This window comes from Akebia trifoliata, chromosome 8, assembly GCF_017979445.1.
Source record: "Akebia trifoliata isolate Shusen 1 chromosome 8, ASM1797944v1, whole genome shotgun sequence".
NCBI classification, from domain to species: domain Eukaryota; kingdom Viridiplantae; phylum Streptophyta; class Magnoliopsida; order Ranunculales; family Lardizabalaceae; genus Akebia; species Akebia trifoliata.
The window spans coordinates 30,489,929-30,504,464 of record NC_141382.1 but is presented as its reverse complement, the minus strand read 5'-3'; the positions used below and the strand labels follow the sequence as shown (position 1 = coordinate 30,504,464).

General features: G+C 32.9%; 1 protein-coding gene and 1 pseudogene across 1 annotated transcript; both read right to left on the bottom strand.

Moving 5' to 3' along the window:
* Positions 1-412: 412 nt before the first annotated feature.
* On the bottom strand, positions 413-5,101 carry LOC147396500 (uncharacterized). The gene is made up of 3 exons (XM_086451117.1): positions 4,989-5,101; positions 3,062-3,194; positions 413-973 (listed from the first exon to the last, which is right to left on the bottom strand). Exon 3 carries the CDS (start codon positions 944-946, stop codon positions 545-547), a length of 402 nt encoding a protein of 133 aa, XP_086307243.1. The 5' UTR covers positions 947-973; positions 3,062-3,194; positions 4,989-5,101; the 3' UTR covers positions 413-544.
* A 73-nt stretch (positions 5,102-5,174) lies between these two features.
* LOC147396499 (uncharacterized) lies at positions 5,175-6,811 on the bottom strand (annotated as a pseudogene).
* Between the last annotated feature and the right edge of the window lie 7,725 nt (positions 6,812-14,536).

The following is a 14,536-nucleotide window of genomic DNA, read 5'->3' as shown; positions in this document are numbered from 1 at the left end:
AAGTCCGAAGAAACACAAGCTTCACTATTCAAAGTCCAAAGAAATCATAACTTCATCAAATTTAAGCTTGAAAAAATTGTAACTTCAACAATCAGAGTCCAAAGAAATCGTGACTTCATTTAAGTTTAAGCTCACAAAAACTGACTTCAATAATTAGAGTCCAAAGAAATCATAACTTCAAGTTTAAACTCAAACAAAACAATCAAAGATATATGTAGTAAACTTGTTGTCTTCCACAGCTTAGTGTTTTCTATGGATTGCCTTGATCACAAGATAAATTGTTGATTATTTAAGATTTATATTTAGTAATGAAGCATTTTCCAAGAGAGGGAAGTACAGGGTATGAATGGCTCCATATCTTAGAGAGGGTGAGGCCTATTGTCCTTAGATAACAGGGACTTATAAAGATAAATTAGAAAAGATGAAAATATTTATAATAAAAAAACAACAATAATTTATTTGAAACAATTCTTTTACTTCAAAAGAAAACCCAAATGGAAATTACAACTAGAAACCTAGTACATTGTAGAATGACATAATTAGCTCAGAGCTTCAATGTTAAATCAAGCTCTTCAGAATCAACTTTAGGGCATCTCACGCCTTCAAACTCCTGTCGCGTTCGTTTCAACTTGGCACTCGAGCCATTATTTATAAAGTTGTTGAGAGGAACAGCTTCCAATGCCAAAATCCATTCCTTAACCTTGACTTGCGATGGGCCTTTTGCTGGCCTATCACCAGTCCCGGTAGCAAGACTAAGGTCTAGAGAAATCGGTGGCAGCCTTGGAGATGGTATTACCTCCCTTGAGAGAAGATTCAGATTTTCCGTCCCTTCCATTATCAGGGCTTCTCTTTCCCTTGTGTGTGCATGAAGATGGCCTTGTGGTACGAGACAGGGTGATTGCCCCCTTGGAGACATAAGAAGAGTTCCTCCTTGTTGCCTTCCCATAACCTCTCTTTCTTCTTCGTGGGTGCCCTGGTGATCGCCGAAGGCCCGTGAGGTGAAGAATTTTTGACACAAATCACAAGTACGAATTAGATGAGTGCCTTGCAATTCCTGTTGAGTCATAACTCTCGAACTCATTAAGCCACAGCATGAGCAACAGAATTGAATTGTTTGTTGCGTAGGTTGAGCAATGGTTCCAGGGATTGCATGATTATCCATGGTGAACAAATTGGGCAAAGAAAACGAAATGTAATGGATGAAAAGGTAGCCAAATACCAAAGAAGAAACAACAGATGCACAAAAAGAGAAATTAAGTTGTGACATGCAACAATGGCATCTACAGAAGAAGAGCGAAGGCGTGGAGGACCTCTGATTTATGGAATTCTGCAGATGAAAAACAAAGCCAAGGACCTTTGAATTTATAGAACTCTGCGGCACCTAGAAGCTTCGACTTATGGCACATTGCAGAAACTTTCGGGATATTTTTACTTTTATTAGTTATAAATATCTTCTAAAATCAAAGAGAGATATAACCTGAATAAGATTTGCTCGACTGGCATAGCAGGCAATATTTTTGGCAAGCGGCGCAAGAGTTAAAGAGTCTGTTTGGATGTTGGCCTCATTTGGCTAATTTGGTATTAAGAAGCACCCCTAGATCAAAAAAGGATTTAAGCAATGAAGGTTTTTGTTTGAATGGATCGTTTGTTTAGTCTTCCTAAAGTTCAGATTCCTAGTTTCTTAGATTCGTAAATGTTTTATTGATTCTTAACAAAGTAAATAAGAAATAACGGATTTGAGCACCACCAAACAAGCACTAATGTAAAAAAGCACAAAATAGGAAACAAAAAGGGTTACTAATGAGCAAACTTTGATTCTTTTTTGTTAAAACAGATTTTCTCTCCTTTTAATGACAGAGTGAGATTTTTTGCAACAGCTATGTAAATAAAATTAGATATAGGAAATCCAGATTTGCTATCAATGAAGACAACCATTTAGAATATTTGCATTTCAGTCTAGAATATTGGCGCCTGTTTGGATGACCATTTGCTGAATAAATAAGACTTAAGATTTCATTTCGCAAAAGCGTATTTTTCAGTAACAATTTGAAATTCAGCGAAATACATATTGATATAATTCAAGCAATAAACGAACATATAAAATGTAAATGCAGGAGAAACAAACATTTCACATATGCAACCCAAAAGGCCCAAGAAGGCTAGAAGTCTAATAACAAAATCAAGTAAATGAAGCATTTTCGATATTCATTCTATATGAGGAAAATTTTTTACACAAATTATAGGTATTCATGCATGTACTTAAAAAGTACCAGGATTGCACTATGTACATTACAACCCAATGATAATAACAAAGCGATGAATCGATCAATGGAATCTAAACTGTACGGTTACAGTTCAATTTGAAGTATTTTCTAGAATGAAAAATGTAATTTCAAAGAACTATTAAGGACCCAAAGCATTATAGAATTCTGGACTGAGACCCATACCCACATGTGGACTATACGTGGTTACCAGAGAAATCGAATAAAGCTAGCTAACATTATAGCTTCGAGTAGAGGTCTCCAAGGGCAGAGTACAATGGATCCGCGACTTTCGGTTTATCCATTGTTCCGAGAAGAATCTCACTCGTAGTAAGAAAGGGATTTCCGTAGACGCATAGGTGGTATCCATCCGTGTCACAACAATGTTCCCTTCTAGTGAAACTCCAACAAATGCACTTATGCACCTGTTTTGTTTACAGCATATGGTGTCAACTCTTCATATCTTTATCATTACTATTATAATGAGAGCCGGTGGAATAGAAGTGGCTCGACACCAAAATTTGAGTGGTCATAAATGCCCCCACTTTTATATTTAAACTTAATATAATCAGGGACATTTTGGTCAAAAACCAAGAAAATTGCAACCGACCACCATATAGTCACGTTGCTTTTCAAAATTATGAAAATATCCTTTTTACTATGTAATCTTCAAAAACCCTTTGATCAATATTTTAACTTACAAAGAAGCCCTTAGATACATGCTTGTTTCCACATGCCACCTTCTAGTGTTCATAAAAGAAGAAGGGGGGGGGGGGGGGGGGGGGGGGGGGGCCACTTACCCTTGCTGCGACTGTAAGTATAGTACATTCCAAGTCCTCTAGTCTATCTCCGTCCCGAAGATCTGCTTCTACAACTCTCCCTACAGCCCCTGCTGCAGCACTGCATCCAGCCTCAAAAGCAAAATGTACGCCACTACAAAATGTCTTCACAGCATTAGAATCATGAAGCACAATTATAACGTCTGTACGCTCACCCCCAATCAGTTTCACATCAAAGGCAAATAATTAAAATGTAATCAATTGTAAACGAAAATGTGACGCGGAAAAGTAATAGAGTGTTCTTTTTCTTTTATCAAACAAGATCAAATTCACCAGGTTTTATAAAAATGCTAAGCCCATGTAAAAATGATTCTTAATCTTTGTGTTTATCACAAGCAATTATTTTTTGAGGATTATATTACAAGTTGATGACTCCCACGTCCCATACCCTGTCAATTGATAATAATGACTTGTTCATGCTAATGGTATCATGCAATTGGTGGGCACCTATTCAATGGTGTATGAATGCCAAAAGAATATCCTTAAATTCTATATAATAAAACACAATGGTTGTTTTCCCCAAGCATCACGAGGAACCATTTCAACTTTATTCCCTTCTCTCTACTCCATTTCCAAGAATATCCCTTCAACTTTATTGCCTTTTCACTTCCACCCATTTCCCATAATTCCCTTCCAACTTTATTCTCTTTCCTCTTCTCCTTTTCCATATACCCCTCCAACTCTATTACCTTTAACCCTTCTACCCCTTTTCCAATAATGCCCCTATAATTTTATTGTCTTTACTCTTTTACCACCTTACCCCCAAAGAGGAGGACTGTCCCTTAGGCAAGGTCAAACTCTAGTACAAATTAAAACTCAAACTATATAGAGAATTGACAATCATGCAAAAAAACTTGAATCTTCTTGCTGTAAAAATTAGAGTTGTCAATGGCTAGGATCAGACCCAAAAAGAGACCCCAAATAGATTTGATAATTCAGTGTCTGGATTGATGTTTTGGGACCTTGTAAGGACCCCAATCTAATTAACCAAACCCAGTTTTTAAAGAAAAGGCTTTGATAATAGTGGTGATAACATATTTGTTTATTAAAACTGATTTGATCCAATCCAGGATTAGGTAACGTTGTTGAGAACCAATTAGGATCACATCCAATAAGTAATTGGATCACATCTGGACCCAACCCAAACCAACCTTGACACATTTGAACAACCTTCATAGAAACTCTGATTGATGTGGATTTTCACTACAGCTTACTGCGAGGACAGATTTAACAATCTGATTGACGAGTCATTGTGCCACGTCTATGCCATGAAGGGAAAGCACCATAGATCTTGATGGGGCTTGAAATCATCACAAATACACACATAAAAGAATATTATTTAGGAGGTGAGATAGTTCTAATAATTTTAACCACTCCCTTTATACCCTCACCGAACCACTAGGAGAGACCACTGATTTTCTAATTTTTGTTCTTGTTTTGCAAGCTCCCTTTCTCTTTTAATTTTTAATTTTTTTTGGCTTTAATTGTTTTCCGCAATGTTATTGTCAAACTCAGACATCTAAGGAACAATGGTTAGTTGATCAAGGTTTCCAAACAAAACATATGAACTAGTATAAACTAAAACCACAAAAAAAAAAAAAAAAAAGAAGAAGAAGAAGAATGACAAGTATCAAAGTGCATAAACAGCTTATGTAAACTACATCCTACAAAACGTGCCTTAAGGATTCAATTATTGTAGAAGTGCCAACTTATCTAAGTGGTAAGACGTGCAGAGTGTTGTTCCCACGTCTTAGGTTCAAACCCCCTTGAACCCAACTTCCTTTGCTAACCACTAACCCTATACCTATAAAACAAAACAAAAAATGATTCAATTGGTAAATAGAATCCATGCACATATTTAGAAATAGTTAATAATCAAATATATGACCTGATAGTATGTTTAAATATGGCAAATGGGGCAGACCACGATCCATCTGGCCTTTGAGCAACCACCAAACCAGTGCCCAGTTTATAAGTAAGAAGAATTCCAGCTTTTGCAACTGTTCAAATGGCTAATCCTTTAGCATCTTTCAGTACTGATGAGGGTATGGATCTCTCAGGAATTAATCTAGCAACATGTCCAAATCAAATATTATTATAACAAAAAGTCAGATACAACGAGACAAATAAATTCATACAATTCTATGAAATAATGCAATAGAAATTAGCTAATCAACTTTCAAAAGGCCAATTTGATTTCATTTCAATGGATTCAAAGTAACAAATCCAAATTCTACCACTTATATACCCAATGGATCACCTAGTTCAAACCAGTGGGACTTAAAACATTGTCCAATATTATTTGTTAGTTATTTATTAGACTACTTTTTTTTTTTTTTCTGTGGTAAAATCCAGTAATTTACGATATTCATTGTCCTGGGTGATTTCTTTGTAATCTCAAAACCAACGTTTTAGTTAGTTTCATAGTCCTGCATCAATGATCAATGGCATAGGAAAGTTTCAAGGACTTCCCTACTTTAATGACTAGAAGAAAGCTACCTGGCAATATAGCTCCTTAAAGTATTAGAAGACATAAATATCTCACGTTCCATGGATAAAACGACTGGCATACTTAACCACCCCCTTGTACATGTCCAATCTATTGCATCATCCTTCACAACCTGGGAAGCATTACTAATGGAGTTGATTAATAAACCTTGCAAAGGGTCCAGCCTATTATAGCAGTTGTCAAAACCCTATTAGGATTCCTCTCCCAGAATTTAACAGGTAATAAACACCACCCCTTTGAGCAAACTCTACAAAAAATTCCTCCACAAAATCGATTATGAGGCCTTCCACATGTGACAGCAGTGAAGGGAGAACTGCATTGCATGCAAAATGTACTGAAACTGTCGGGAAGCCACTCTTGAGGATCGGCTTCCAAGACCTCTTTGTAAGTACTATAGTTAGTCACATGTGGCTCGAGCAACAGCGGAGTGCTCAGAAATGATACATCTGAAGTGGCAACTCGTTGATCTTTAATACGACTTGAACTTGGGTGTCGGTCTGTCAGAATCGCTAATATTCCACTTGACACATTTTTCAAGTTTACCTCTGGGTGGCGTGTTATCGTTCCAAGTGTGACAAGTATCCTCGCTTGAATCACATTCTCCGTTCAGAAAATCATCGGGTTCAAGAGATGATTGAGGAACCCAAAACACTAGGATTGTAGTCGTCGTGATCATACTTGCTGTTCTTTTTTCAAGCTTATGAAGCGAGGAATATGAAAGGAACCAACTAGTTGCACACCATTAATCGGTTGGTGTGTAAAATCTCAAAATTTTGTTAAAGTTTCTTCTTTTTTGGAACAAAATTACTCCTCCTAACAGCTTCAATATCTTATTTTCCACATGTTTGAATAATTATTTAAATATACCAATGTTATTACAAGTTCTTTCTAATCTTTTTGAGCAAGAAACACAATCAAAGTAATCCAGAGAGTGAAACTGAAAGATAGAAATCAAGACACCAAACAAACAATTCCCACAAAAAAAAATTCAGATCCAAATTTTACTCTAAGAAAAGGAAATTTCCTTAATAACAACAAAAATAAATTTGAATTGAATTTATCATCATCAATTTCTAAACTTTCAATCAATTTGAACTTTTTCCCAACATTACATCATTGAATTGGAACCAGATAGGGATTTGAAGTATTTTAAGTTATTTCAGAGATTAAAAGACAATAATTTCAGCAGCAGATCGAAATAATCTTACCTAAACACCCAGAGAAGAAAAATAAATAAATAAAGACTTTTGGTTTCTTGAGAGCTCAAAGATACAGCGGGAGAAGAAACCAAATGGAATCTGCGCTTGCCCTCATTCTTCTTTTTGTTCATGTGCTTTGTATGGGAGTGGAATGACTTCGGATCTATTTTCATCTCCATTCCATGGTTTTTAAACTCGGTATCGCGTCTCGTCTCGTTCAGCTCTGATACCGAGTCGTCTCGGACGAGTTTTCCGATACGTTTGAGACGTCTCCTGAGATAACTCGAAAATTTGTACATGAGATGTAAAACTCGGTCAAAAAAATCACTTTGTGAGTTAATCTCGTTCAGCTCTGATACCGAGTTAACTCGGACGATACGTCTCGGTCTCAGATGAGTTTAAAAACCATGCTCTATCCATTTATTTATTATTATCTTTTTAGGGGTGTACATTGGATTGGGTAAATCCGAGAACCGAACCAATCCGAAGCCTTTTGGATTGGATTGGTTCGGATTGAACATGGTTTGGTTTGGGTGCGGATCGTAAAAAAAAATCCGATTATTTTGATTTGATTCGAATTAGGGGTATAATAGAACCGAACCATTTCGAGAACCGAACTAATCTGAAGTATCTATATATATAAATAAAACTCTTTCTTAGTTTTATTCTTCTACTTTTTATTTCTCTCTTCTTCAAGTTTGAAGAAAACCTACCCGTCGTTCGTTTCCCTCACCTTGTCACTCGCCACCTTGCCACTTTGTTGGAAACCGAAGAGATAACACATCTTTCTCTCAAAGAGTTTGATTCTTTATTTTTTTACGAGAACCTTTATGTCGTATTTGTTAAATGAAATATACTATACGAACCTAGACTTAAATTTGTTAATCTACCATTTATGGATTAGTTTCCTCACTAATCCATCCAAAATACCAATTTTAAAATTGTAATTTTTTTTTTAGTCTCATTGAACTTCCTCTAATTTTCAATTTATATAGATTTCAATCAAAATTTAATCATAAAATGATTTTCATTTTTAAAATAGGCATTATTTATGATCTGATTCAAAGGGTTCATCTTTTGAAAGAAAAAATACTAGTTTTTCTATTTTGAAAGTATGAGAACCGAAAACTGATCCGAACCAAGGTTGGTTTGGATTGGTTCGGTTCTAAATTTGTAGAACCGATCATATTTGATTCGATTCTAATTTTGCAAAAATCCAAATCAATTCGAACCATGTGCACCCCTAATTTTTTTGCCCAATCGATGGACAATGATCATGTCTAAGGACTAGTCCTAACGCATGTTCAACTCTCGCTCTTCACATGTACCGATTAGTGAGGGTGCGCCCTTGTGAGTGATCCTGAGGAATTAATGCTCATACTAGATTTCAAACTCACAACCCATGGGCTTTCACTGCATATGGGCTCGAAATTGCCATAGAGCCAACACACAGGGTTTTCCTTTCGTTCTTCTAAGACCTTCAACATGAGTGCTCTAGATGATGTGAATGTTGAAGTGAAGACAATGCTTGGATTTGTTTTTAATTCTTATAATTCCATTTGTATGTTTTAGGTCTTGTATTGGGTTTGGGCTTTTTTCATTTTATACCTAGTAATTATGACTAAGAGTAAGTACTATGTTGTTTGTATTGAAGTTTTATTTATATATTTAATTGAGAAAATTATCAAAAAGAAATTTAAAATTAAATTAAATTATCGAAAAAGTACTAATTTTTTTATATTTATCAAAAAGATAACAAATTGGCACTTAAAATCCTGATTTATTTATTTTATTAAAAAAATAAATTCAGTACTTTAAGTGTCGAAAATTTAAATTTTTATAAAAAAAAAAAATTTCAACACTTAAAGTGCTGATGTACTTCCACCCACTTTTTTCTTGTAATTTTTCCTTTTTTGATTTTTTTCTTCTTCTTTTTCTCATCCTCCACCTTGAAAATCCTGATTTCGGTACTTTAACATCTTGATTTCATTCGAGATTCTGACGTTGACACTTATCAATTAATAATAAATAAAATAGTATTTTCAATATTTTTTTTCTTTTATAATGAATGATGAAAATTTAGATCTACATCAAAATTAAAATAAAATCAAGATATCAAGATCTTGATCTAGATAAAAGATTAAACAAAATCAAGATAAAAGATTAAACAAATCAAGATCTTAATCTTGATCTAGATTAAAATTTAAATAAAATCAAGATATCAAGATCTAGATCTTAATCAAAATAATAAGATTAAACAAAGTCAAGATCTTGATCTAGATTGAAATTTAATCAATATCAAGATCTTGATCAAGATAAAAGCTTAAACAAAATCAAAATCAAGATTAAACAAGATCTTGATCTTGATCTTGATCTAGATCAAAATTTAAACAAAATGAAGATCTAATTTTATAGAAAGAAATATTTAAATATTTATTTATATAATTATTTTTGTTGAAATAGATGATAGTTAATGATAGACGTATTCCTAGAAGTCCGATTACAAACAATATTATAAATGATTGACGGGGTCATATATCGAATGATATTTTGATAGGACAGGTTAGATTTTAATATTTAAATTTTTATTAATTATTAAAGTTCACCACTTAGTATCAAGTTTACCACTTAAGCGGTGTTTGTTTGCGCTATTTTTCAGCGCTTATTGTTGAAAAGAAAATATTCAGTACTTTTTGTCAAAATAGCACGTTTGTTTACTCTATATTTTCAGTGCTAATTGCTGAAAAAAGTGAAAAAAAAATCAGTATTATTTTGATTCTGTAAAAAAGTGCTGAAGCGGTAAGTACTTCACTTTTTTTGGCACGGACAAGTATGCCCTCATTTTTTTAGGCATGGACAAGTATACCCTTATACTTAAAAGGATATTACCTTTCATATCCCATGGATAAATATAAGCACCCCACAAATTAATAAACCCACACTATGACCAAATTATTTTGTCTTATATAGGTTAAAAGTTTTGGAATGAGTTGATTTTTGGTGAGGATGATCCCTACAATGAGGAGATCATCCTCACCAAAAATCAGCCCATCCCAAAACTTCTAACCCCATCAAAACAAGTTCAAGACCGTAAGTTGTCCATTTTTTTTTGTTTTGGAAATCATTGTTGAGGTGGTTAGAAGTTTCGGAATGGGCTGATTTTTGGTGAGAATGATCACTAGACCATATAGATCATCCCCACCAAAAATTTGCTTATTCCAAAAACTCTAACTCATATAAGAAAAAAAAATTTGACTATAGTGTGGGTTTCTTTTATTAATCAAAGGGTGCTTTTATAATTACACATCTTACATTTTCATCAAAAATTATTTATCCAAAATTAAGTTATTTTAATGTTGATTTCAAATTTTGGTAACTTACATGACATTATTGTTTTTAATTTGAAATTTGTGGGTTTTTAGAAATAAAAATTATTATTTATAAATTGAAAATTTAAATATTACTTATTATTAAAAAATAAATTGTATTTTAATTTTATAAGAAATAATATATATTTATTATGCTTGATAAAAAATAGGCATTTGAAACATGTAAACAATATATAATATAATTGTAAGGGTAAAAAGACAATTTACCAGTTTCAGTAATGTGTAACAAACATGATTCAACATCTAAACAAACAACTTTTTCAACACTTAAATTCATCGCTTATAAATTTCAACACTTAATGCTATTCAACACTTATTTTTTTTTTTAGTTTAACAAACAACACCTTAGTGTCTTAGTGTCGAATTCAAAACTTAGTCAAAAATAGTAATTAAAAAATTTTCATATCTAAATTGGTAACTGACCTTATTAAAAATTATTGTCGAATATTACAAATTGAAAAAATAAGAGTTTGTAACTCGAAATATGAAATTTTTGAAGAAGTCGATAAAAGTCGTATATTTCCACCAATATACGTAATACACCTTCAATGTAACCTCTATCTCGACAAATAATAACTCTTGTAGACATCTTCAATTGAATTATAAAATCTTATAACAGAATTATAGGAATTAAAAAGAGAATGAAAATTGTGAGAGTGAGAAATTTGTGAGAAATATGAATGTGTAATATAAATTTATACAAAGTGCAAAGGTTATAAATTTCAAATTTTCAAACGAATAGATAACGTTCATAAAACGGTCGTATTCAAATACATTCGGCACTTTAAGTGCCAAATATATATATATATTTATATTTAAATATTTTCAACACTTAAAGTGTCGATTTGTTATCTTTTTGATAAATATGAAAAAATTAGTACTTTTTCAATAGTTAAATTTAATTTTGAGTTTTTTTCAATAATTTCTTCTATGTGATCTTTTTAATTTCGATGGTAATTTAAGACTTGATGTGGTTTGATGGTTTTATTAAATTATAGTTATACATGTGGAAGTGAAACATTTTCATGATAATAAAAGGGTTATGAATTTTTTTTTTTTTTTTGGCTAATTTATCAAAACATGCACTGAAAATTGATTAATTCCCAAAATGGTGCATTATTCAAATTAAATCGGGAAACGATTAATTATCATCTTCAAAAATAAGTTTTTTTCGTCAAATCGGTAAAACTTAAATTGAACAAAGTTTTTTGGTAATTTTTCATTCGCAAAATACCCTTTTTTTTTAACACTTTACTTACTAAAATAGTAAGATTTTAAGCCTTTCTAAGGGTTGTTTTGCTCAAATTGATTACTACATCAGCAATTCGACACCACAGCCCTGTAAATTACATAAGAAACTCATATTCAAAAAATAATTTTTTTTTAGCTTGAACCTAATTTTGAAAATGGATGGCTACTGAAAATCCAAACTTAAAATTAGAATTCAACGGTCAAAAATATTTTTTTTCAAAGTTCATAGAATTTTATCCTCTACAATCCTAAAGCATCGAACAATGTTTTTTGATGCCACAAGGTGGTCTGAAGAAGTGTTGTTCTTCTCCATCTGCTGCTTCCACCATTAATGGACCAGACAAGGAAACAAAAGTTCTTGGGCTTAGGTTTTGGCATCCAAAATCTATAAACTTTGAAATAAAAAAAGTTATTTTTCACGGCTGAATTTTAATTTTAAGTTTGGGAGTCTGCTAGCCGTCCACTTTCAAAAGCTTGGATCAAGCTCAAAACAATTTGTATTTATTATTTTATTTTAATACGAGTTTTTCAACGAAATTTAGAGGGTCGTGGTGTTGGATTATTGATGTGGTAATCCATTTGAGTAAAATGACCCTTAGTAAGGTTTAAAATCTTACTATATTGTTAGTAAGGAAAGTGTTCCAGAAAAGAGAGAGAGAAATGATATTTTTGGTATGAAAAATTACGTAAACACCGTTCATTTTAATTTTTACTGATTTGGTGGAAAAACTTATTTTCGAAAATGGTAATTTATCATTTCAAAATTAATTTGAACAGTGCATCATTTTGAGAATTAATCAATCTTTGTGCTCCATTTTAGTAAATTTCTCTATTTTTTTCTCCCCTTCATTTGGTGGAACCAATTCTTCGAGTCAACTTGAAAAATCATCAAGTCAACTCATCAACTCGGTCAAATCAGCTTGAAAGGCCCCAAGTAGAGTAAGAAACTCAACTGAGTTTTGAACTTCTATATATTTAATAATTTGTGCAGAAGAAAGATTATTATTTATTTTAAAAATATAAATTCATTGAATATTGTGATAATGGCCATGGACCCAATATAAAAACAATGGGTACACAACAGCTCCTTATTAAGAACTTTTTACAATTTATCAATGAGAGGCAAAAACTTTGGCGAGTAATCTAAAGTTCTTGGTTGTATAACTAAAAAATCTTAGTTTTGAGCTATAATTACTTTCTTTTCTTCCTAAAATCGTGCATCCTCTATCTTGGCATTTACCCCAAAGACTATGAGGTCTATGTGAGGAATTTGATACATGTTAGGATGTTAGAGGAATTTGTACAACTACAAGGTGAGAAGTATCAGGGGACATCGTAGAGGACTAGGGTTTTTAATTAGGGTTGTCAACGGATGCTTATCGGTTTGGATACAGTAATATCCAAATCCGAATTTGAAATTTTTATTTGATATCTAAATTCAAATTCGAATTCGACGGATATTCTAAAATTATATCCGAATTTAAATCCGATTATCCTATCAAATATTGGATAATATCCGATTAGAATTCAAATAATTTGTATATTAAAAAAAAATACAAATTTTCCTTATCCAATTGATTTGTCATTATATAAAAAAAACCTATTATATATTATACAATGTATATAATAAATGAATCAAATAAAATAATATATATTATATTATTTATATAAAAATAAATCAAATAAAATAATATATATTATATATTATTTCGAATCGGATATTATCAGATTCGAAATGTTAATATCCAAATCTGAATTCGATAACGATTCGAATATATAAAACTATCTGACTTCGAATCCGATATCCGATTTTTTCGAATTCGAATTCGAATTTTCGACTATCCATTGACACCCTTAGGTATAATGGGATTATGAAAAAAGAAATATTGTGTTCATGATCTTTTGAAAGACCTCACAATACTTGTTTTGCATCCTACCATCAAGGACATGTTCCCATCTGAAGAATTGAAGAGAATGATGGATGGGAATATTCTCTTTTTTTATTGACCTTGGTATGTGTACAAGTGTTGCTATATATATTACAATTGGAGAATCAATTAAAGATATAACGTATACATTCAAATTTGAAATACAAAAACTGAATTCCAGATTTTACGCATCCTATTCTCTTGTGCTTGATTGTGGTGGCTGATAACAGCTTTATGATTTCTCATTTCCATTATTTGAGTTTCGGCGTTAGGTGCACCAATATCCCCCCGCAATCGAAATGACAGATCTTGCAATTGAAGATTGGCACATAACAGAGTGAATCGAGGAGCATTCAACGCTTTGGTGATCAAGTCAGCCAACTGGTCTTTTGAAGAGACAAACGAAACTTGAAGTTTTTTTTGTAGGACTTGATCTCGCACTTAATGAAAATCAATTTCAATATGCTTGGTTCGGGTGTGAAACACTGGATTGGATGAGAGATATGTGGCACCAATATTGTCACACCATAACGTTGGGCAGTGAGGAAGAGAAATGTGTAAATCACGTAGAATCAATTGAATCCATTGAAGTTCCGCAACGGCGTTGGAAATAGATTTATATTCGGACTCAGTGCTACTTCTTGCCACAGTTTGTTGTTGTTTACAACTCCATGAGATTAAGTTCTTGCCATGGAAAATACAGTAAGCACCCACACTTCTTCGATCATCGATATCCCCCGCCCAATCAGCATCACTAAAGCTATGAAGAGCTTGATTAATTTGTCTGGTAAAGTGAAGGCCGAATGAAATGGTATGCTTAAGATATCGAAGGATTCGCTTCACCACCTGCCAGTGGGGTTCTTTTGGTTGATGCATGAACTTGCTTACGCGATAAACACTGTAAGCGATATCTAGACGTGTAAAACCAAGGTAATGCAAATCTCCAACTGTACTCCGATAAAGTTGAGGATCACTGAAGTCGGCATCTTCAAATTTAGAGAGATTGCAGGTGGTTGCCATGGGAGTTGCACATGGTTTCACGTTGTCCATGTTTAATTTCCGTAATAGATCACCAATGTATTTGCGTTGGGTTAAGAACAAATCATCACCCATACGCAAAGTTTCAACACCAAGGAAGAAAGATAATTGCCCAAGATCTT

Excerpts from the sequence above, each read along its gene's own strand:
- LOC147396500 (XM_086451117.1), bottom strand. The coding sequence starts at position 946 with ATGGGAAGGCAACAAGGAGGAACTCTTCTTATGTCTCCAAGGGGGCAA.